Here is a 24,702-nt window from a genome sequence, read left to right on the forward strand (position 1 = left end):
GATGGAGTTGCTAGAAGTCTGGAAGAAAGTTTTTACAGGCCCTAGGGTCTACTTCCTTAAGGGAAAAGCTGACATTCCGAGTATTTCCCATATCATATATTCAGGAGGGGTTATTACCCCTCTCTTCCCCGTAACCTTTCCACCCCTATAATATTTACTTCTTCTATGACTTGGCTTGACTTTTGTTGCTATATCTGTTGTGGGAAATGTACTGCCGTCTCCGAATAGCAGTAATAAACATTAATAACTTAGTAGAATAATGCACTCCCAACTCTGGTTGGGATGGGAGAACTACAGAGGCATTCCGTAAGTTTTAAGTTTGAGAATGAGGTAACACGCTTTGTAAAACATACAAAGAATTACTGCTATTGTTGAACCCACTCTGAGTATTTCAACCTTCCTTCCCTTGTGTTCCGTGACACATCATTACGTTTCTTGATGTGGGGATAGGGGCAGGATTTTCTGTATCGCTCACATTACATCCACCCTCACAAGTAACTTGCTGTATTACTTGTTTTTGTGCATCTATGTAGCGGTGTAGGCCTGTTTTGAATGAAGTGTTTAATAGGGACTTTATGGGGGAATATATAATCTACAATAAAGTAAGTCACACATCTTGTGTATGCTACTATGTTCTGGTGTGCAAAGAGTATATTAAGCTTCCTGCACACCCATTGTTTCCGTGAATTATCTTCAATGTTGACACATCTAAGGGTTATGTGTTTGTATGTATGTGTGTGTATATATATATATGTTCTGCAGGTGTCTGCTTGTACACTTATTTGTCTATTAGGGGCAACAATGCAAAAATGTGATGCCATCCTGGACCACAAAGACCTGCTTCATACAGATATTTGCAGGACTGGGTGCCTATTCCTCCTTATTAGGGTATAACCGGCATGTGGACTTAAAGTGTAAAGTACGCTTCCTCGTGGGGGCAAACGTGTCCCTGAACCACGCCCAAAATATTTGTCACGTTTGTTGTCCGGGATTCCCAGTTCCAAACTCTGCAACGTGGTCATTAATCTTTTTAAAAGAAAATCAACTAGACATGCCCTTTATGCTATCCAGTGATGTTTGCCTGTGGACATCGCTTTCCATAATATTCGAAATAACCGATCATAGATTGACAGATGCACACCACTTTGTCCAGTCAACAAAAAAATAAGAGTTGCTATTCTGCATGTCTTTTGTACTCGTTATCATTGGTAAGAGGGTGGGGTGTATTTCCTCCTGCTCAGGCTGATAGTTAAACATTAGAGAACGTCATTGTTTGGGCCTTTTGAAGAGTCTGACTCGCTCTTGGATACGAGAGGTTACACCCTACTGCGCTCGGAAACTAGCGTCGTTTCCTCAGCCTGACCGCCGTCGTAAACTCCCGTGTAGGCGGCGTGGCCCGGCCCACAGAGTCCACAAAGAGGGTACGTGTGGGATCGCAGGCATCAGCCGCTCCGTCTGGGCGGCCGGTGCTAAGGCTAAGCCCACAGCGCCGCCTTGTTACGCGCCAGTCGCAGGGAAAGCTCTCGCGATGGCTGCAGCGGCTCGCGCCTCAGGTGCCTGGCCGTGCCCGTGACGCTGCCCCGTCACCTGCGTCACTGCGCCTGTTTATCCCACAGATGGCCGAGCCTCAGCTCCTGTCAGACGCCGGCAGTGACGTCAGCAGCAGCCGCCTGCCAAGGAAAACAGGTCACAGGAGGCTGCTTCGCCGTGCTTCCCGGACCTACACGAGCTCCGTGGCCTTTCATAATGTTGGATGTTATATTGTCTACAATCCTGGTGGCGTGACTAATCTGAATACGTGCTGTGTGCCCCCACTGCACACGAGTACCTGGGTCTCAACCGTAATCAGCTGGAGAACAAACGTCCTTAGAAGAATTAAAACAGTCTGCCCCGTGGCATCTTTCTTACTCATGCATTCCAATGTGCTGTGCAAACGGAAAGAGTCAGGGGAAGTGTATTTCATTCTTAAGACCTTGAGCTCACTATAGAAAGAGGTTCCAGAAGGCTCGAGCGAGCAGTGTTTAGGCCGTCACAGTTTAACGCTGGAACGCTAGACTTTTCCAAATATAACTCTTTATCATATATGTATGTTCACCTTCTCCCCAGCCTGCCTGCCAACGGGAAGGGCATAAGTCAGAAGTAGAGTCTGTTTGCTTCGTTAATCTTAGCGAAAGAGGGCACAGGAGTGCAATATTTTAGGGTTCTGGAGGAAAAGTTATTCTAGCAGAAATGTTAGACGGTATTGTAAAGTCCATGAGGTCAGCCGAGTGCAGCAAACATTTTCCTCTGTGGGAAAGGTAAACCCGAGCAGCCATACTTGAGGAAGCGTGGATTTAAATAAAGCACTCATGTTTTCAAGACCCTCACCCAACTATGACACCACTCTCTTTTAAGATAAAAATATATATATCTGTTTCGTGATGTGATCTCCTAAACAAATATTCACGTTACTGACTTAGAAAGGAAAGTCCAAGTTGAACTAGAATTTCTTAATTTACAACTTTGGCGTGTCAGGGGCCCTGAGGTCTGTTGCTTCATCCAACATTTTCCTAGCCTGGCCTATAAAGCAAACCGTGTACAGCAATCGCCAGTGTGCCTATCCTGTGTTGTGCAGATAAGTTACACTATTTACATGCTTCTAATAAAGCAGGATCCAGCGCAGCAAGGCCCATGTATCACCTGTCTATCAAAAGTAGACGGACATTGCTGACTGCCTGGGCATCATAGTCCATATCGGTATTCACGCCGGGTGTTTTATTTTTAAAGTGCAATTGCGTAACAGAGATTAAGTGGCCATTACTTGAACGCACATGCCTCTAGGGAGACAGATGTGCACCAAGAAATTGAGATTATGTGTCAGATTACCATTCTGAGAAATATCGTCTGTAATAAATATAGTTCCCCCAATTATCGTTTGTAGCTGTTCTCTTGTTACCTCCAGTAGAGTGATATTTTAGTAAACGGTTCCTAGGAGACGGTATTCTTGTCAGTTGATATTCTGACAATATATCCAGTGCTTCCATACCTGTGGGTCTAAGCATTAACTCTTAGGCGCATGCTTGGTTGTGCTCTGTTTATGCCGGAATCTTGCTGTTGTGCAGTTGCGCACTGAACCTCAAACTTGTATGTCATTTCCAGGGGCCGATGTCTGGAGCAGCCAAGGATACCAGCTGCTGTGGTATAAATTGAGGGCAGGGGCCTTGGATATTTATACCCAGAGGCAGCGCTTGTGGCAGACCCAGAAATTCATTAACATGCATAATGCCAGGTGGTTAGAAGGTCACTGGGAACCGAGATAAAAGGACGCGCACGAATTGCTTTGATATGAAAAGTTTTATCTACTCTTCGGCCAGCCCAGTTCGGCGCTTTGTTCCTTTCCCGCAGACTGTTGTGAGGAAGAGATCTCTTTCAAGAGGCTGCCTGCTATCATTTCCTTTGTAGATGTTTGTTTACTGGCCTGCCTTAGAGTCACTGATTATACTGCAGCCCCATATGGTATCATTAATGACGAATTAAAGCCTTGCAGAGAGATGATTGCTCCGAGGGTAGGTCAGAGAGGCGCCCAAAATTGCTATCAGATGCCGAGCAGACCCCTCTGTTTTTATTTCTTAATTTTATACGTTTTACATATTGTGCCTGTAATAGTGGTTGTTAGGCGCTTTACAGAGAACAGTTCAAGAGCAATGAATACTCTTCAATAGGAGAGGAGATTAACAGACAAAGAAGCATAAACCGGGGCAGCGTCATAGACAAGAAGGGCTCCGTGTCTAACCCCGTGCCCCCCGCCCCGGAGCCTGAATAGTTTAGCAGTTGTCTGTAGACGTGTATCTCCTGAAGGCAGTAAGTGGAGTTCTCAGTTCAGGTGGAAGAGAGTTGCTTACACGCAGAGGAGGCTTCCCGTGAGATAGATTGATTTTGGGGAGTGGAAGATCTAAGTTTTGGAACTTCTAGTTGCTGTGTGAGGTTCTGCCTCTTGGTCCTCTTGACCGAATAGGGATGTTGAGCAGGTCTCCCATGTAAGGTGGGCAGCTGCTGCTGTGTATGGCCCGTTGAACTAGAGAGCTGACTTTAAATTGCATCTTATTCCAACAACTGACAATTAAGAAATGCCCATGTTGAATTATGTTGCAAACAGTAAAACACAGTCTGGATTTCGCACCCAGAAGTTCGGAAATAAGCGTGGCTGAAATTGATTAATGTGAATGTTCTTCATACATGTTGGTTTTACTCTGCCTGAAAACCTGATTGGATTGTACTCGGTGTTTTCCATTCAATGATAGAAGTGCAGGTACTCACAATATAGAGTACCTTGTTGCTCTTGAGAGGTGCCGGTACTCTCTCGTTAAATGTGTTTTCAGCAGTGTTGAGGAGTGCAGGCACTCTACCTTTAAAGTTAAAGTGCAGATACTCTACCTTTCAAGTTAAAGAAGTGCAGGTATTCAGTATTGGACAGTACCTGCCCATTTAAATCGCTAATTGTACTGTTAGGGGGTGGAGGTGGAAGGTGTACAATTTAGCCATACTTAAGTAAGATGCAAAACATCCCAACAAAGAACCTCCTCAAACAAACCAACAGTGGCGTCAACTACTTCATGTGTGTGCCTTTATGCGCTTGTAAAGAAGAAACTACTGAATGGCACAGCAACAGGCTTTTACACAATTAGGCACGGTTCTGTCATGCTACAGTATTGCAAGGGGCATTCACAGTATTGCAAGGGGCATTCTGATCCTCAAAAAAGAATGCCCAATTGAGGGACTGGTCATGTTTACTATTAATGTATCACACTACGTGTTCATTCCTCCATAACTAACCCACAACATATTTGTGACACATATTATTCACAGACCTCTTCAGATAGTGAGATAGTTGAGCCTATTTTTAGTTATCTCCCAACTGCTAGCTACGCTGTGATTCCCGTTGTAACATTACCATGCTTCTATTCACTTACACAATATCCAGCATTAGCTTGACATAAACATTATGCATTTTCAGCACGAGTATGTGTGCTAGGGAGAAAAAAAATCACACAGACTGAGATGGAACCTCATTGGGAATGCACACGGTAATTGTTCTGTGTTTCTCTGTGCACCTATAACCTTTCTGTTTCCATGGCAACTAAAATTACATTTTGTGGCCTGTCGGTTACCATCGAAGTGGAAAAGGCTCCACAGTCCAGATCCCTGACACATCGCTTGACCCGATGTGTATGTTTTGGTATTTCTAATAGCTAGCCAGCAACGGGGAGCACTGTACAACGGGATACACAGGGCGGGGGAGGGGACAGAGGGAGGAGCAGAGCTAGTGAAAGGGGTGAGAAGTCAGCATATCCATGTGCATGGGTCCAGCTGAGGGAAAGTAACTTCCCCTCCCCCCTATAATTGCATGCCGAGTGCATCTTTCTAATGATAGGTCTACACTATAGTGTGCCTGGCCCCCTTACAATATAGTAACGAGTAGAAGATGTTTTATTGTTTGGTTGGAGGTAAATGTATGAGCTCTTTAATGTATATAGCCTTGCAATTGAACCAGTCAGTTATATTTCTTAAGTTTGTGTTCTAACTTTTGTATGATTTTACAACTGAACTTTTGTTGTTGTTGCATGAATTACTCTCACGCCTATATTTTAATTCAAAGTTAAAACTAAGGCAACACATTTTTATAATAGGAATCAAAATAATTGTCCTTTCTACTACATATATTAACATTGTTGTAGTAATCTGTTATAAGTTAGTAGGAGAATAGGTCAGTAAATAGAATGGTAAAATAGAATTTTAAAGATAATTTAAAATAGAGAGGTCTGCATATCTGAAGTTGTGTTTCTTTAGGACATGCGGTTTGTTTCTTCCTGAAATGTGGGAAGGTTGGTGCTGTTCTGATGTCGGACGGGGTGTTGGTCCAGATCCTGAGGGCATAGGTAGAGAAGGCTTAGTTTATTTTTTCCAGGAATGCTTGGTTTCTAATCCGGTGCTGTGAGCCCTCACTGTTTGGCGAGGGGAGGAGCTTCTTGTCTGGTAGAACACAATGATTTCATCTACCAAACTGCCATTGACGTAGTAAGTCAAAGTTTGTCCCAGATGAACACCAGAGCACTGAAATAAAATGAATTAACGTTACCCCCGCTATAAAAACATAAACTCAAAATGTAAACAATAATGTCAATTTGTCTCTAACTCTCAACTTTTTTTCTTGTTTAGAATCTTATGGCCAGGGCCCTCTACGATAATGTACCCGAGAGCGCAGAGGAGCTGGCCTTCCGAAAAGGAGACATTTTGACTGTGATTGAACAAAATACTGAAGGTCTGGAAGGATGGTGGCTCTGCTCCTTGCACGGTCGGCAGGGCATTGCTCCTGGCAACCGTCTGAAACTTCTGATTGGACCAGTGGATACATCGCCGACTCATGAGGTGTCCAATGCAAGCCCAACGCCTACCGCGTTTCAGCAGCAGCAGGTGTACCAAGTGCCAAGCTCCCTTCCTTCTTACCTTGATGGAGTTTACCAGGTTCCACTTGCCCAGCAGAACCATGGAATTTACCAGGTACCTAGAGGTCTGACTCCACAGGGACAAGATACACTGCAGGGGCCAACGGTGATGCCAGCACGTGTTTTGGATGGCTCTCCCCTGAAAGGCAAGGTGAGTGCTCTGTCTGAAGTTTTTCCGACTGTTTTTGATTTTTTTTTCTCCATGGAATATATATCAAATCTATGATAAATCAATTTAGGTGAATTTTAACGATTCTCTGGAGAAGTTGACCTTGACTAGAAATCGTGATTGGTATCACAGCTATACTTTTCTTAATTGGGAAATCTCTTAAGAGAACTTGTGCCATTCTTGTCTGCCCTCCCTGGGGTCATTTTGTTTCAGTTTTTGGTTCTGAGGGAAGGACTAACAAAGTCAAAATTAAAAGTTGACACAGGGTGTTGAGCTCCATGTTTGCCATTTAGAGGACCTCATGGAACCAGGCTGACATTTCTACAGGTAGAGTGGGGTGCCTGAATCAGTAAGCACCAAGAAATGCACTGTATCTGATTTACTATAGAGCAGAAAAGTCTACCCCAATCAAGCTGTGCTACGTTTTGTTATAACACAGCCATGTTATTGACGCAAACACAACCGTGACCCATGTCTTCAAATATATGGCTAGGATATCGACATCAGAGATTATTTATATTTATTTATTTTTTCAATTTGTAGGGCGCAACAGCTACCCAAAAAGGGTTTCCCGGCGCCTAGACACAGCTAGTTTGAGGGCAGAAAAAAGGGGGAAATGGCTGTTGAGTGTTATTGTTCAAACAGCCAGGTCTTGACAAGCTTTCTGAACCTGAAGTAATTATCTTCCTTCCGGATGCAGGGGGGAGCGTGTTCCAAAGGGAGGGCCCCAGGTAGGCAAAGGATCTGCCACCTGTTCTCGCCCGTTTGAATCTCGGTACGCAGAAACAGGCTGCCGCCTGCGACCGAAGGTTTCTCTTGGGAGTGTAGAGGTAGGCGAGGGTTTGAAGATAGTTGGGCGCTGTACCTGCTTTAATTCTGAACATGTAGTTCAGGGCTTTAAAGCGGATTCTGTTTTCGATCCTGAGCCAATGAAGATTCCGACGATGGTTCGAGACTCCGGAGTTCTTGGGAATATTGCAGAGTAGCCGGACCGCTGCGTTTTGCACCACCTGCAGTCGGCCGATTACAGATTTGTTTGCGCCCCAGTACAGAATGTTGCCGTAGTCAAGCCTTGATGTAATGAGGGCATTGACTACGGTCTTTTGCGTTGACACAGGCAGCATCCAGAGGATCTTCCTCAACCATTTAACTATGGTGAGGCACAGGCCGGTTACTTTACTGGCCTGTTTGTTCATGGATAAGGAATTGTCCAGAATAAAGCCCAAGTTTCGAGCATGGGTCACTGGAGTGGGAAAGGCGCCCATCTGGTCAGGCCAGTGTACGGGAGTCCAGAGATTTTGATCTTTTCCCAGAACCAGTATTTCCGTCTTGTCGCCGTTTAGTTTTAGCTGGTTTTTTGTCATCCAATTCAGGAGTCCTTCTTTGAGTGACGAAGGGGAGTGAGGACAAGATTCGGATAGGGAAAAGATGATTTGATAGGAGTTCACTGGTGAGTGCGGACACTATAGTACTTTTGGAAAGTGGTACATTTTTAAAACCATGGAAATAAATTCCTCAAGCCTAAATGTCGTCAACTCAGAAGCATAACACTGAAGGGCAGTGTTTTGGTGAAAGTCTAACATTTTGTTGTAGAAATATTGACATTTTCAGGTCTGGCTTTTGAATTTGCTTTAGCTTTCCCGCCAGACTGCTTGTCAAAAAAAAAAAATGATACATGGTATTCATCCACAGAGGGGCTTTTGGTCAGCAGGCTTCTTCAGGCGGTCCATTGAACTGTCATTCACGTTTTGCTTCAACCCACCACAGTTTACAGCATTTAGAAAGGGGTCGGCCCACTTTATCCATTGACCCCCTTTACTCCGAGTGACTGCCCAAAAGTGTGTACACATTGTTTGCATTCCACATCCACTTAAAACCAGTTCCTTTTCCTTCAATGACAAAGCTTCCAAAGTGTGGCTGTTTAATTTATGTTTTATGTTATCTGTAAACAAGGGCTATTTACTGTGCCTCCACTTTGCGTGCCGTTTTAATTAGTGATTTACTTCCTGCCTCCTTTTTAAAATGGCTGTTATATCATGTTTAAGTGATATTGTGACGTAGTTGCATGAATATGAGTGCTAGGCTAGTTGATTTATTTTTATCTCGTCACAAAAAATATTAGTAAAATGCATGGCAAAATTTGAATGAGTTCGTTTTTTGTATAGGAAAACATCACTTGTAAAACACCACTACCAGTTAATATTTTTTACATTTTTATTGCAGACATGCAGTGGCCACCTTTAGGTGGCAGCGCGTTTTTCTTTTATTTTTTTAATTAATTTTTTTGTCATATGAGTCTGATATCTACCTAATGTCTCCTCAAGGGATTTTTTTCTCAGCTCCTTTAAGTGCAGGATAAAATACCTTGGTTGGAAGGCCGCAGCATCATAACATGCTTTTGCGTTCATCTTGTTACCTGTGAGCGCTGCCAGATGCTCTTCCTGCTGTGAAGTATCACACGGTGTAATGTTGTAACCCTAGTGAGTTCTCAGGCTGATAACCACTCCAAGCTCACCTGGCCTGCCCTCGGTTCAAGGATGGTCACTGCTATTATGTCAGTATGTCCTAGTGTGTATACACTAGATTGCTATTTACTGTTTCGTCAGCAAGAGTTGAAACTGTGCTCTTTATCATTAACCAGAGAATGTTAAAAGAATTCGCCCCTATTCTGAATATTGTAGAGCTGATACTCAAGCCTGATCGCTCTTAGTCTGTGCCAGACCTTTCAACTTCATATCCAATTTGATTACTTTTTGAAGTATATTTGCGCAGGAACTTAGCTCACTCCAATTTAAATTATCCAACACCTTTCATAGATCTACAGTTTTGTTTAACTTCTCTAGTAAAGTAAGATGGTTCCTTTTAAAACGTATTATTTATAAACTGGTGCTCATTGATGATTGTAATTAACCGTTGCTGGCTCCGCTGGTTGTCAATATGTTCCTTCATCATGTCTTATGCGATGGACTCTAAAAAAGACGCGAGACTCACTGATCTACTTTTGGCAGATTTTGACGTACCTCACACCCAGATAGTTCCTCATATACAAGACACCTACCATCTGGTGGTACACCAGCTCAGTGTGGTCATTGCAGCTGGTCAACAGAAAAGAAATATACTTTTAGCAGAAATTAGCATGCCCTTCTTGCTTGATCGTTAACAAACCTTTAGTCAAATACAGCCTTACGTGATGAAGTCCTGCCGTGCATGGGAACGCTGGCACTGGCACAGACCTGCCCGCAATGCCGGCCTCAGTGGGCTAAGGTTTACCTGGCTGAGGTCACAGAGGGGTGGCGCACACAAAATGGGGGTGGCAGAAGAAGAAAACAAAGTGCACTTCACCCTCTCCTTCCTTGCCCCCACCTTTCCTTTCCTCAAGGATGCAAAGCACCGAACAAATGTTGGTGCAAAGTTTGAATGATGCTCTTGAAGGGCCAACCAATTATTCACAGTGGTGCCAATTAAAGGAGCCAATGGTTACACAGGGAAGGTGATCTTGATGCAAGACGCGACACTGCCAACCCAGGCTTGCCCAATGGCCAGTCACATAGGGTGACCAGGCGTCCCAGATTTACCCAGACGGTCCCTGTTTTTCATCTGCTGTCTGGGCAAATTTCAGGAAATTTAGCTCCTGTCCCGGTTTTAGGGCTCGGCCTAGCGTAAACTGCGCAGCAGTGTCACGCAGCGTCGAGATCTTATGTTTCCCCAGTACTGGGGCTTGAACCCGCCTTCTCTTCCATTGGCTAGCTTCATAAATGAAGGCTAGCCATTGGAAGAGATGTGTGTCACTCAGGTCTGGAGCAGATTCGTGGGCGTTTCTTGCTTTTTTTTAAGCCCAACCCCTTTTTGTTCGTCTTTCGGAGGTGGGCGTTTTTTTTTTTTTTTTTTACAGGGATGTTTTTCGTCATTGCTAACGTCTCTGTTGCCGAGATGGACGTAGTGTTGCCGCTCCCGGTCCCCTCGGAAGACCCCCGCTCCAGCGTGGTTGTATCCTGCCCCCCTCCCACTGTCTGTGTCTTTGTTCCCGCACCCCCTCCCGCTGTCCGTGTCTCCGTTCCCGCCCCCTCCCGCTGTCCGTGTCTCCATTCCCGCCCCCCTCCCGCTGTCCGTGTCTCCGTTCCCGCACCCCATCCCTATGCCGCACGTGATGCGGCTGAAAATGAACTTGACATGAAACAGGGCCAGCGGAGCCCAGCCGCGGCCTGCCTGAAGCGTCCCCTGATGACTGAGCAATACGTGGAGCCCACCCGCTGCAGGGAGAGACGCTGCCCAACCTGGAATAGGGAAGCGGTGAGCGCCCGGCAGCGTGTGGAGAGCTGCCGGGCGCTGAGAACTACAGCGGAGCCCACCCGCGATCGACACAAGTGCCCCCAAATGAAAGGAAGCAGCCTCCGAGAGCCGCAATACACCCCCCACCCGCACAGTAAGTGAACAGTGAGCCGGGTGGAGGGAAGTGAGGCCAGGACTAGAGACGCACACCACAAGGGCAGAAATCAGCCGCCCGCAGCTGATAGGAGCGGCGTTAGCCCCCCCCCCCCTGCACGTCCTGAGATAACAAAAGGACTCACCGCTGGGAGAGAGGCAGTTCCATGGCAGCGCGGCCGTTTGGGGATGTGCCCGCTCGGGAAAACTGCATGTGAGGCAGTCGGGAGTCCCGGGACGGGCCTGGGCGAGCCCGGTACACAGGCCGCCGAAAGCGAAAGTACCCAAAGCCTGCAGTGTAGCAGAACTACTGAGGATAAGGAAAGCAGACCCAGAGGAGCCAATGCTGCCACCTAGGGGTTGTAGTGCAACGGTGCACCTCATACTGAAGGTATGAGGTTACCGTGCAAATCGATATTAATGGCAGAAGTGATTTATGTAGCATGACGTAGAGAGAGTGAAGTGTACAGTTTTTGCAGGAGTCTATAGTAGGTTGTTATAGTAAACTATCATCATTATTAACGAGGCATGCCCATAACTATTCTAATGATGCACGTCTTCACCCCACTACAATGTTACCCAGGGCAAACGTATGTTGCTCCCCCTCGGCATCCCCATCCTACCTCTTCTATTTATGTATACATCTACACGTGTTCACTTTTGGCAACTACTACGTAGTGTTTCTTGTTGGAATGATATCCCAAACAAAATGGGGGTTTGATCAGACTTGTTTCTTTTTAGATGAGTTCCGGAACTGTGGCTAAAGAAAGCACCACACAAAACTCTCTGATGACATGATTTCTCTACACTTGCTTCCCTCTCACGCAAGAGCACTCCGGCATGACCACTGTCTGATAAATGTTTATCATTGATTAATGTGAGAATGGCTTGGATTCTAAAGATACACCTCGGACTAAAACATTACAGAAAGTCATGTAAAGGGATGGTGGCAATACGGGCTTTTAATCTCTCCAAAATATACTTTTTCTTCTCGACAAGCAGCTCCTAGAAAGCATTTATGGCTGAAGAAACGTGTGGGGTTCTCTGTGTGTGTGTGTGTGGTGCTCTCTTTGTGGGGCTTTGTGTGTGGCTCTGTGTGTGTGTCTGTGTGTGTGTGTGTGTGGCTCTGTGTGTGTGTGGCTCTCTGTGTGTGTGGCTGTGTGTGTGTGTGTGTGGCTCTCTGTGTGTGTGTGGCTCTGTGTGTGTGTGTGTGGCTCTATGTGTGAGTGTGGGGGGTTCTGTGTGTGTGTGTGGGGCTCTGTGTGTGTGTGTGGGGCTCTGTGTGTGTGTGTGGGGCTCGCTCTGTGTGTGTGTGGGGCTCGCTCTGTGTGTGTGTGGGGCTCGCTCTGTGTGTGTGGGGGCTCTATGTGTGTGTGTGTGTGGGGCTCTGTGTGTGTGTGTGTGTGTGGCTCTGTGTGTGTGTGTGTGTAGGGCTCTGTGTGTGTGTGTGTGTGTGTGTGTGGGCTCTGTGTGTGTGTGGGGGGGCTCTGTGTGTGGGACTCTGTGTGTGTGGGGGGGGGGCTCTGTGTGTGGGGGGGCTCTGTGTGTGTGGGGGGGGGGCTCTGTGTGTGTTTGTGGGGCTCTGTGTGTGTGTGTGTGGTTCACTGGGTGTGTGTGTGTGGCTTTCTGTGTGTGGCTCTGTGTCCGCGAATACGCTCTACTACTCTCTAATGCTCACCTATTGCCATTGTAAATGACAATACCATTTATTTATGTTTAAAAAAAATGAAAAAAAATGTCATGAGCAATGCCAATAGCTCTACCTTTAATAATGCCGAGACCATTGCATTGTAAATGCTTGTTAGAGAGGGCGACTGAAAACTGTGGGAGGTGCTTTTTTATGTTTTACAGAGCAGGGATAGTTAGCAGTTGTTTCAAGAAAGCAATCTAATTAACAGGCAAGCTTCTGGGTTTAAAAATTAAATTGTATTTATGTTCTATCTGCCTGCAATTCTCCGTTGAGGAGCGCTGTCATTCTGTGCGCTCGCTTGCAATGAAACGGTAGCCCTTCTTCTATTTTCCTGAAATGTCCCAGTTTTTGGCTTTAAAATTCTGGTCACCCTACAGTCACATGACATACATGCATAAATAAGCAAGTTGAGTTTACCTATGATTGGGTCCGTTTCCCACACCCAATAAGGATTGAAAAGAATATTACTTCATCATGATCTTCGCCATGAATAAACTGTGACAGGTCGCCTGCTAGTAGACAGCAAGGGTTAAACTGTTGCATAAACTACGACCTTTGCTACCAAATGAGTGCTTGCCGTCTTTTTAATGTGTTATCTCCTTATGGATACAAAGCAGGAGTTTGTATCAAGTGCATGGGTTACACAGTGGCACTCTTAAATTCTGTGGTCAGGTGGCAACGGTGAACTCTCAAGTGGGATATTTTTGCAGTGCAGTGCGGCACAGACATTTCTTTAGTGTTTTAGCCTTGCTGTAGCTTCTATTCTTGAGAATGGGGCCTGCAACTATAACATTTTCGGAGTCGTCCGGGTTTGCTGCCTACTGACGCTAGTGTTTCCATTAAAATGTTGCTACTTATTTGACGACCACCAGGGAGCGTTTCTTTCACGTTTGATTTAAATTACAGACCGGTTTTTCTTGTTGTTGTGTTTACATTTTAATCTCCCTGAAGTTAGGGATGGAGTCAAAGCTGCTTTCAGTGATTACTTTTTCATCTTTGTTATTTTGCTGTTGTCTTGTCTTTTTAAAGAGCAGTCAGGCAGTATGAATAGTTTGCAGGGAGGCCTCCCCGGAACCACATAAAAAGCAGGCTTGGTCCTGGCATTTATTTGCTCTTTTATGGGCCGGCTGCACTGCATTAATTACCCGAGCAGAGGAGCGGAGCTCAGGAATGCGCCTCTCAGCATGGGAAAGTGCTGAGCGCTTCACCCGATGCGCATCCACTGAAAAGTGCGAATGGAACGAGCCATTTGGACGTCTCTTGGCGCATTCCGCGGGGTCATTGCTCTCCGAAAGCGCCTTTCCACAGGAGGGCTCGTGGGGACAGAGGCCGGAGGAGTCGTCAGCAGGAAGTCCTGGGCAGGAGCTGTGACGCACTTTCAGCTTCCCTCCCAGGAAAGACAAAGTTACAGATTCTTTTCGAGAACTTTCGTGCATCTGCTGCCCATTGATTCGCCAAATTGCCATGCGTGGAGAAAGTGACCACGGACACCTTTTGAGGCCGCATGATGTCACATGTTGTTGCATGTCCGACTATTAGCCTCACGGCAAAGCTCCGGTGTTCTGTTGAGGGTTTTGGGGATACAAGGAGTTGGAAAGTACAGTTTTCTTCCGCTCCTTCACCACTCCAGTACCCGGTGATAAGGAAGATGAAGTCCGTTTGTTACACTCCTGTGAGCGCGGGTAAGCCACTAATACTCGGGAGGTGTCAGGCTACATAAATGACAAGGACAAGTGTGAACAAGGAACAATCTTTACGTTTGCAGTTTAGATAATGGCCATATGTTATCGCATTTTACAAGAGACTTTCAGATATAATTATTAACAATGTTTCAACACGTAAAATATTGTCTTTAAAAAAAGACATCTGTTTTTCTTCCTTCATATGTTTTTCCACTTTGGTCTTGAGCACACTATTCAGAAAATTGCAACCTTGTTTTTCAGCTTTTGTCTTGTTCATGGAATTTACATTGTTTGCAGATTTAGGAGCCCAGTCAAGACCTGTTAGCCACTTCTAGGTTATATGGGCCAAAGCTTTTTCAAGGCTGTTGATGGATTGGTTTCATACGACTGACATGAATAGGCTGATAATATGCAAACTAAATATTCTCACAGCTACCATGTGGTCAGGCCTCTGGCAAATGCTCTGTACTCCTAGGCCATATGTCTAAGGTATGGTAGAGGTGTTTTTTAATATATCCAAATGATTGATCGTGTAGGGACAAAAGTCAATAGATTTGGCTAATTAGGATCTGCAAGGTAATTTACCTTGATATGGTCATGTTAGTCATGTAGACTAATGGTAGAGGGCAGGTCGTCAACCAGTGAAACTGTAGAGGGACAAATAAGATTTAAAAAAGTTAAAGTAATTCATAATGTTCCCATATAGGTCAGTTTACCTTATTTCTAGCAAGAAAAATGTTTTCTGTACAACCATTTACAAAGCATCAGTTAGGTTTGGCATAATTTCACTTCAAGAGGAAAAAACTGTTCTCCCATACAGGAGTAAACTTAATCCTTGTTATCCGAGTCTAGTACAGTTTGAGATGGTGGGATCGTGTTAGGTAGGCGAGCGGACCAGACTCACTTTACAAGAAAAGACCACACCTGACTTTGTTACCTAAAAAGCATCTACTCATAACATTCTCAGCAGAAATATTGTACGAAAGGGCAATAACGGTACGTAGGAAGGTGGGCATATTGGGGGTTAATATTTCCAAAGTTAGTGATTGATGGAAGGCACAAACGTGCAGTTAAGCGACAGATTGACAGCAAAACAGTCAGAACCATACAGATGCACCTCACAATAAAGAAAGATAAAGTGCATATAGTTACAACTTGCATACATAAGACTGTAATCTATGACCTGCAGCTGAGAGGACCTAAGGGGCAATATGTTAACCTGAATGTAGGGAGGAAATGGGGAAAAAGTAAGAATGCCAGTCTAATGGAAAGTTGGTGCCTTTTGTGCTGGTGTTCATTCTAATGGGTGGAGCACTCTCAGATAAGCTCATTCCAATTTCATCCATCCGCTTTGTCGTTTGGCCCCATGGCACTTGAAAGGCCAGGTTCTGTGCTCTACTCTCAGCGATAGAAGTGAGTAGTGTCCTACACATTACAAGTTCTCAGGATGCTCTGGAATTTCTGAACATCATCTCTCAAAGCCATCCACGCAGTTGCCAGGAACAGATTGAACTGATTTGTCACAGACTGATGCTAATCACTTAAAAGAAATAGCACTGCCTCTTGTCTTTTCTTATTTCAGTGGGCGATGATGTTCCCTGTCCTCATCAAATTGTTGTGTGGTCAAAACAGTTAACAATTGTCCCATTTTTCTATGTGATAGTGTTGGCAGTGCCATTGATACTCAGATTTCCAGAATTTATGTTTTCCTTTTGTTTTTTGGCTAAAGGAATGGCGTTGCAACAGACCATTAGGCTACCTCCTTGAGGATTGAAGCACAAATGTTGACCTGGGGAAGAAATGGCCAGGCAGTAGCTGCTCTGGAAGTGCCTTTAGATGCCCCTCCCACGTGTCACCTTGAGCCACCCAGGCTTTTCAACAGTGTTTAATTTGTTTGCACCACTCATTGACACTGTACTTGCACAACTACTAACCATCACACTTCTACGTGTGACACTTCAGACTGTTCGAGGCCGCCAAAGCTTTAAGAATGGCTTGGGTGGCATGTATTAGTAGTTTTTAAGGTATATTGAATTAACAAACAACAGTTTTTCTGCTCAACTTTAAAATATTCAAACAGCGCCACCATGTAGCAGCTGTCATAAGTGCAGGTTTCAGCAATTAAGTGCCTACGCCGAGCACCGGAAACCACGGGCTCAAATTAAGCACTGCTTTTCAGCCATTAGCTCTCAGAGTGGAAAAGCAAAACTGCATGCCCCGATGGCTAAGAACGGCATAGAAGTTTAAGTACTCCAAAGGGTCTTAGCTAAAAACAAGAACTATCTCTTGGTGTCGTAAATAGCAAGGCGCCAGTTGGCAGCTGCAAATGTGACAGACGGGGCCGAATCTGTAAAAGCAGATGTAGACTCCAGTACTTAATTTGTGCTCGTGGCTGCAGGTGGTAGACACTGGCGTTCATTTTTGGGGAACCAAATTCATTTTTCATCATGTCTTCGACCTAATGCAAAACATAGAAATTCAGAAAAGGGAGAAGGAGGAAGTGAAAGATAGAAAATCAGTAGTAATGGGATACAACAAAGATGAGAAAGATCCTGCAGGCGTGAGATAAAGAAACAGGAAGGATAGGTTATGCTTTGAAAGGAATGAAATGAAGACTAGGCAGCCATGGAATTCTCCAACCCTAACACATGACAGAACAGGTGGTGAGCGCTAAGAAGAACTTTAGGCCATGACACTTTTAATAAAGGAATTACTTGTTGAGTGGTAGGCGTGGGAAATTATCCAACGTCCATCCACTGCTGTTGCACTGCGTAACTCGCTGGTTGCAGTTGTACCTACAGTAAGAATGGCAGGGCTATTGCCAGCAACAAATCCACCCAACATCCCCTTGAGAATTGGAGACAAGATGTGGTGGGGGAAAGGTTCCTGGAACACATGGTTATGGGCTGTGGGTTCCTAGAAAACAATCCCTGGTCTGTTGAACAAGTAACTGCAAGGCCTGTGGTCTTTTCTTGCTCTTGCAAAGAAATGCACCCACTGACCTGGGCATGTGTTTGCCACCATCACTCATCCTTGGCAGCTTGGGAAGAGGGAACAGATCAGCATTTATAGGTTATTCTGCGATCTGGCTGAGAGAGCAGGAATACCAACAAAAGACACACACAGCTCCACGCCAGGCATGTTGAACACTTTATAAAAACACTAAATACAAAAAACGGGTAATTAATCCATGTGTGCGAGATCACTTCTTAGGGCGAAAGTACAAAGATCTTGCACTTGAATTGCAGCACCCTGGTCATCTTGGCATCCTCCAAACCAATCTCTCCTCCTGCCAGAAGTGAAAATGTTGATGTGAAACAAATCCTTTTTACTTCACAGTATTGAATTAATCGTCCCTTTTTTGTGCTGCATATAACGCCGAAATAGGTTTCGTACTTAGTTTCTCCGTGCTACAATATTTTCAATGCTTGTTCACTATTACGCTGATGCAGGGCAACAATGTTCACTATTACGCTGATGCAGGGCAACAATGCAGCATGCACGCCACAAACTCACATACACAAGTAAAGTAAAATATGGCTATTATTGTTGACCACCTTCGAGAGACGTGGGTGTTTTGCTCATAGTTATGACTAAATATTTACTTATAGATTTCGACAGTATTTTGAGCTTTTGTTCAGGGTCAGAAGCTAAAAAATTGGTGTTTTTTTTATTTCAAAGCCTTTTATTAAGAATTTTTCACATACATTTAAACATTGCTTTCACTTCACGGGGTGACACCCCCACGTGGTCGTACCTGCTTGAGGTACTCGATATGGTTTACATGATCGGATGTCCCCCTTTGTACTGTCCTACTATAGGAGTAAAGGTGTGTGAAAAGATGGAAAAGAAAGAGTGTGTATAGGAAAGGAGAAGGAGGTTGTGCCCAATGGTACCTTGCTATTTTTATTTTCAACGTTAGCCACAATCAAGAGAATAGCAGCATATACTTTTCATTGCAAAGCTGACTAGATAAATCAAATCTTTAAACAGCTGCGCCCCAAGTAATTGTAGATGAATTTTTGACCCAAGAAATAAATCAACACCTGCTGTTCTAATGTAGGAATGGATTAAAGAAAAATACGAGATTTGTAAGAAGGGGTGCATATTGATGATGAAGAAAAAGATGGTGATCAAGATTGGCATGTAACAGCAGTGTGTGGGGGTTCAGCTCCGGCTGCGTCTTAAAGTAGTTGGATTAATTGGGCGGACGTGTATCTCTAGGTGCCTGCGTGGACAGAAGAAAAATTGCTCGAGTCTCATCTCACTGTTGCAGAGTTGCTGTTGTCACACTAGAGAGTTTAATTAATATGAAATAATTTGTCTTCCAATCCTAAGTAATTTTTCTAGTGTTCTGCATCCTGACCCTTGCTCTTGTGTCCCCAGGGAGGTGGATGACTTGTGTCTATAAGGGAGGCCTAGCCTACTTGCCTCTGGTGCAATAACGTTTTCAGAGAAGCACCTGGGGTAAATATATTTTTGGAATTGGAAAACCTAAAAGAAGGATTTAAGTGACAATGGGGATAGAGTCCCATAACATCCCTTCGCCATGTGAAGATATGTTAGTTTTCTCCTACTAGCAGCACAAGCTGTCCGGTTGTGAAAGACCTATTGTGAACTTGCAGTGTGCGTACCCATTGCTTACTGTTGTTTGTCTTTACTTGCGTCTCATTAGTTTTATTGCCTTCGTCTTGTGTTTGTGCCTCCCTTGAAGCATAGCCTCTTCAAGAACCTTTTGATTGGCTGGCTTGTACCTTTACACAGCTCACTTTCAGGGAACTACTGTTTTCTTTCCTATTTGAGCACTCCATGGAGGTGCATGCGTTTTCATGCTCTCTACCTTGCCCACTGCTTCTCCCCTCAAACACCTGCCTCGCGCTCTGTTGGTCCCAGAATCCCCAGCTAGTCTGTAAAAGCAGAGCATCAGGGATATGCTTACTGGAGTATGACTTTAAGCAGACTTTAGTTTTTTTGTATTTATTTTTTACGTCATGCATTTCTAGTATTGCATGAAAGCACAAGTTTAGACGCACAATGTCTCATATGGTGCTGGTGGAGGTGTAATCTGCTTCACCCACTCAGGCAGTGGGTGAATTTAGCATGACACTTCTACAGGAGGCCCATAAAGCTGCTCCCTGGACTACTGCAGGGGACCAAAGGCCAGATGTCCAAACATTACGAATACAGATTTCCTAATTGCTATGGTCTCTGAATCGCAATTAGGAAATCTGTATTCCTAATGCATAAAACTCTTGAGTTTCACTAGTGATTCCTTGTTGGTCATGCATATTAATGAGGAAGGTTACAGTTCGTGACCCACTAGGATACGTAGCCATCACAGAGATGCAGTGGTAACCAGACTACCATGTCTGTGATTGCTTTTTAACCCGTTTAGTGCTGCGAACGTCCAACGGTCGTCGCGTGCACTACCTCGCTAGTGCTGCGCACGACCGTTGGACGTCCGAATCCCGTTAGCGCGATCGAACGTCTGCACTGGGGCGGAATTTGCGAGGCGCTTAACGGGTTAATAAAGCAATCTTTTTTTTTTTTTTTTTTTTTTTTTTAAATGCAGCCCGTTTTCCTTAAAGAAAGTTACCAAATCGCATTCTTTACTTTGTACATCAGGAAAAGTACTGTTCTGGTCGCAAACGACTAATCGGGCTGTTTTCTTACTGGAAAAAGGCTTTGTACATCTGGGCCCTAATCTCCAAATTCTATGGAAAATAAATTAGCTCCTGATAAGCATGTCCCTTTACATTCTGACACGTCCTTTTTTCTTTTTTAACTCTGTTCTGTTTACCAAAGTAAAAATATTTGAAAATAAACAATGCAGTTTTTAAAGATTGAAGTCATTGTATTCAACATAGAATTTTGCGAAACCATAACGTTTTCTTTTGCTCCAGTATTTTGAAAATGTTTTTTCTTTTGCTAAAAAAAAGTACACTACAGACAAATATTGGCTGAGCCAACAGCTCTGCGGTCACAATATAAAAGGGAGACCTATTTGCTTTGCCAATGTTTGTCATTCTAAGTGAAGTTGTCAGCAGATATTGATAAAGGTGCACTTGCCCTGCACAGTTTCCATCATTGATCAGAGGGGATAGGTGGCCAGGGGCCAGATATCATGTGTAGTACTTTGAGAGTTGGGAATATTGGGGCAACTGTCATTCAATAGATTCAGGATATCAAGCGCTTCCAGCCTTTGCTTATGTCAAATAGCCAAAATTGGTCTTTTCCAATTGGGGATGTGTCAACGGAGGCCTTCAGCATTTGTCTCCATTCTAAATGAAATCCTGCAAAAAGGCTAAGTGGCATGTGTACAAGAACAAGAACCTCTCCAGTGACTACCTCTCAGAGTAGTAAGCTAGTGATGCCTATTGAAGCGCCTTCACACCACCACCTTCAGGGACTATTGCTAGTGCTGTAGCATTCAGCCACCACAGCCTGTTTCTGATTTACAGAGGGAGAGCGGTACCAGATAGCCCTTCATCACTCAGTTACATACACATCATGCTTAGCTAAGAACCAGTTTTCCCATGTTGAAAAATGTACTAAAAAAAGAGTAAGGGGTTTATAATGGATACATTGTGCTTGTCTCTGCTCCAGTTTCTCTTTCATGTCGAGCTTTAAGACAGGCCCCTGCACAATTTTGGCCTAAGCCCAGGGCAAAGGACTGGTGTTTGGGGACCGCCTGTTGAAAGTACTGACACAAAAGCCACATCCTCTGCTTTCTATCAAAAGGCAGCAGCCATGTTGCTGAGGTAGCATATTTGTCTCACTAAAATTACATAGTCGAGTAGGAAGGCTCCCTTCAGCAGCCTGCAGGTAATTGTGGCCAAGGCAGTCATTCCTTAGTTGCGAGGACATTGCTGCGTCAGCTTTTCTTCCCATTACAAAATACCACTTTTGGGGGAGGAAATGGCTTTAAGTTGCTTTAAATCATTTCATAGCTGAGTGAAAATAGCATTACCAGGTTGTGGGACGTGGAGCTTGGAGTGAGGGATGTTGAGCAAAAGCAATCCATCCTTAAAGCCGCAGCCATGCAGTCTGCTAGTATATAACCTGCAAACTGTGAGTAGTTCCATTGCGCTGCAGCTTCTGACGTAGGTTTCATTAGCTTTGCCACATGTGGCATGTCCGGCTCTTTGACAGGTCATCCATTTAGCAGCAGTTTCAGGCTCGCAGCAAAGCGGATAACATTTTTTGTTTACCAGCGTCCTGTATAAGTGGCATCAGTGATGATGAAACCAGAACTGGCAAAGCCCAAACGTCTGGCCATAGGCAGTTGTTGGTTAGATCTTTTACATTGTTTTTGTGGGAAGCATATACTCAAAAATTAACAAGAAAAAAATGCTGCACATACATTTGGCTGCCATATATTTGCAGTAAATGTGATATTAAAAAAATATTCACTGATGTGGCCCTTATAGTAGGGATGTTTTTACAATGCCGAGTCTATTCGTTATGTGATTTATTTTATTGTTATTATTGGTTGTGATGAAGACAAGAACAAAGACCTAGCCTAGCCCTCCGTTCCAAGGCAGCTACAATGTTACTCACACATTTTATAACCGCAACTTTAAAAAGGAGATGGAAAATATTTTGCCGCCTACCTGAGCACCCAAAGCACAGGCAATATAAACAGTGAGATTTTTAAGATTAAAAAAAAAATAAAAGTGCATTTAGAACCAGCTGTGCCTCTGAAGAAAAATGAACTATTTTTAGGAAGATGTGAATAATGTGCACAGCCTTTGTGCATTCACTCAAAATGAAGAGAGCTAATGGGCTGACACAGTTCCCTCTGCTGTGAGCTGTAATTGGTGGATACAAAATGTGAATGACAATTTAACTGACCAATAGATAAAGCCCACTGGCCAAAAGTCCCTGTATGTACATTATGTTTTTTTGGGGGAAAACAGTAGTCTTACGAGAGTCTTGAAGGCCAGACCTAAAGAGGTGCAGCATTCTACTTTATACCCACCTAGTCCTCACTTGAATAAGTTGGTATCACAGACCACAACTGTCATTTGCTGCTATGTGTTTCCCTTCATAGCAGCAGCGAGTCTTGGTAGTACAGGAGGAAAGCTGGATATGTTTTGCCTTCATTTACTTCCTCCTAAGGGGAGGGGGTTTAGTTAGTGAATGCTTCTTGGTGTATTTTTTTTTACTGGTGAGGTGAATACTCCTCGTTTAGTGATGAATGGGACGAGGACAACAGAACCAAGAGTAATGAAATTCAATGGTAAGTAATGAGACCATCCTCAACAGTGATGGTATTTTAAACGTATGTGGTACAGGCCACTAAACTCCCTTTACTGGAGCATGCCACTGTGGCAATTTCCCCTACAGCAGCCCTCCAACACGTGCCAGTGGGGTAAAAAAACTTGAGGGGCCCCCCTGCAAGGTACTTGGAGGTGCCCCGGCTCCGGATTTAATCCGAAGCTGTCAGGCCAGAATACTGTGATGAGGGGGCCCCCTGCAACTTTGGAGCACCTTCGCACTGCGAGGGCTGCAGGTGCCTGTGTTACACCACTGTACTTATAAAAGAAATGAACTCTCTACCACTTTTTAGATGCTCAAAACTATTTCAAACATTTTTCCCTCTTCAAAAATCTGAAATCAGGCTTTGAACCAGCCAACTCTGATTACATTTTGGTAGTAGAGTGGCTATTAACATGTATTATTATTTTTTTTTATGGTTCATAATAGTCCCAAGAGTTGGGATTTACATAGCTAAGACCAGTAGCAATACAAAACAGCAAATTTAAATCAGTAAACTGGAACTGTATATTCCGAAATGGATATGAATTGCAAGCAGGAGTCAAGCTGTGGTTGGGGACCCTCAAACGCTGTGTGGAGGTTGTAATCTGGTTGCATGAGATGGAAGTAACAATCCCCTGGTGCAGCAGGTTTCATGTCATCATAAAATCCCTGGAGCTAACCAAGCGATAGTTTGTAACCAAGGCAGTTTCAGGCATAGGCGAGGTTCAAAAGAAACTGGGGCTGTGGATGTAATAGAGTGTATTTACAGGGCGGCATAATCCAGAAGACGAGGGGTCTCTATACCGTGCAGAACAAGGCTGCGTTGACAAGTGTTTTAATTTCTCTTTAACAGTGGGGGCAGAGAAGAGGGAGTGCAACTGGCTGGAGGAGGTGAATGCCAAACCTCGTGAGCACATTCAGAGAAGCTTTGGCTTATGGTATGTGTGCTTTGAATGCCAGTAATTCTAGTGTTAGAGAATCAGAGTGAGGAGAAGTCAGGCACTACCAGAGATCATTCATTTATCTGCCAGATGTTAGACATGTCAGCATAGATGAGTTTGTGAACAATGCATACAAGCTTAAGTTGCAAGTTGTGGCATGTGGGGATCAGTCAGTCAGGGATCAGTCAGACTTGATATATGACTTTTTCAGCTGACTAGACCATCAAGAGGGTCTTCAAAATGCATTATTCCTCACTAATTAATTCTTTGACACTGAGTTCATGTTAAAAACCCACTTATTTGTGCCTTGATTGGTGTAGTACCCAGTAAAGCGGTTGGCGTATTTTAGTTGATAGCAAAGATTGCCACGAAAGTACAATGGGTCTATTTGCCTTTGTTGTGCTACCTTTGTAGACATTTGTGGAGTCCCTTGACAGTCTAAAATTATTGTGAATATTCAGGACATGAACGTCACCCCCTCTAATGAACATGACTTGGTGGCACATTGGTGGCTTAGATGTTCACAAATCGAATCTATGGGTTCTACCTCCTTCTCTTGAATTTAATTTGGTGGGCATGACGGGGTAATCTTGGTCCGCTATACAGCCAACACGTCATAGAGAAAATTCTGGATTAGTGAATATGGCGCAGACGATGGTCACAGCTGTGTTCTGTTTCTAAGTTTCCATTTAAAATGTGCAGATGTTCTAGGGGACAAAAGAGGAGATTTACCTCAGCTACCCTTAAAAATAATTTGCGCTCCTCTAGAAACCTTTGGGTATATGTTTAACTTCTCTATCCATCTAAATCAGAAACTCTGCAGTTGTGTTCCTCAAGACCTGCCCTTGTGGTCTCATTGTCGGAGATTAATTTCTTCTCTGGTCCAGTAGCATCTGTGGTCCTACGTACTTGGCCCAGACTCTTGCATCACGCGCCAGCTGAGTCGAGTCACAGCACCTTCCCATCTCTCCCTTTCAAACCACAACAATATTTGCCTGTGAGAAAGAATTTGGATGACTTTAAAACGTAAATATCCCTGCTTATTTGTCACTGT

The 24,702-nt window shown here is 44.2% G+C and overlaps 1 protein-coding gene across 1 annotated transcript in view; it reads left to right on the forward strand.

Moving 5' to 3' along the window:
* NEDD9 (neural precursor cell expressed, developmentally down-regulated 9) overlaps nucleotides 1-24,702 on the forward strand; it is an 80,206-nt gene that overhangs the window by 16,813 nt on the left and 38,691 nt on the right. Inside the window, exon 2 of the mRNA XM_086965244.1 lies at nucleotides 6,196-6,633. Coding sequence (XP_086821370.1) covers nucleotides 6,196-6,633 — 438 coding nt within the window. The remainder of the gene's footprint in view (nucleotides 1-6,195; nucleotides 6,634-24,702) is intronic.

This window comes from Lissotriton vulgaris, chromosome 4_1, assembly GCF_964263255.1.
Source record: "Lissotriton vulgaris chromosome 4_1, aLisVul1.2, whole genome shotgun sequence".
In the NCBI taxonomy this organism is placed as follows: Eukaryota; Metazoa; Chordata; class Amphibia; order Caudata; family Salamandridae; genus Lissotriton; species Lissotriton vulgaris.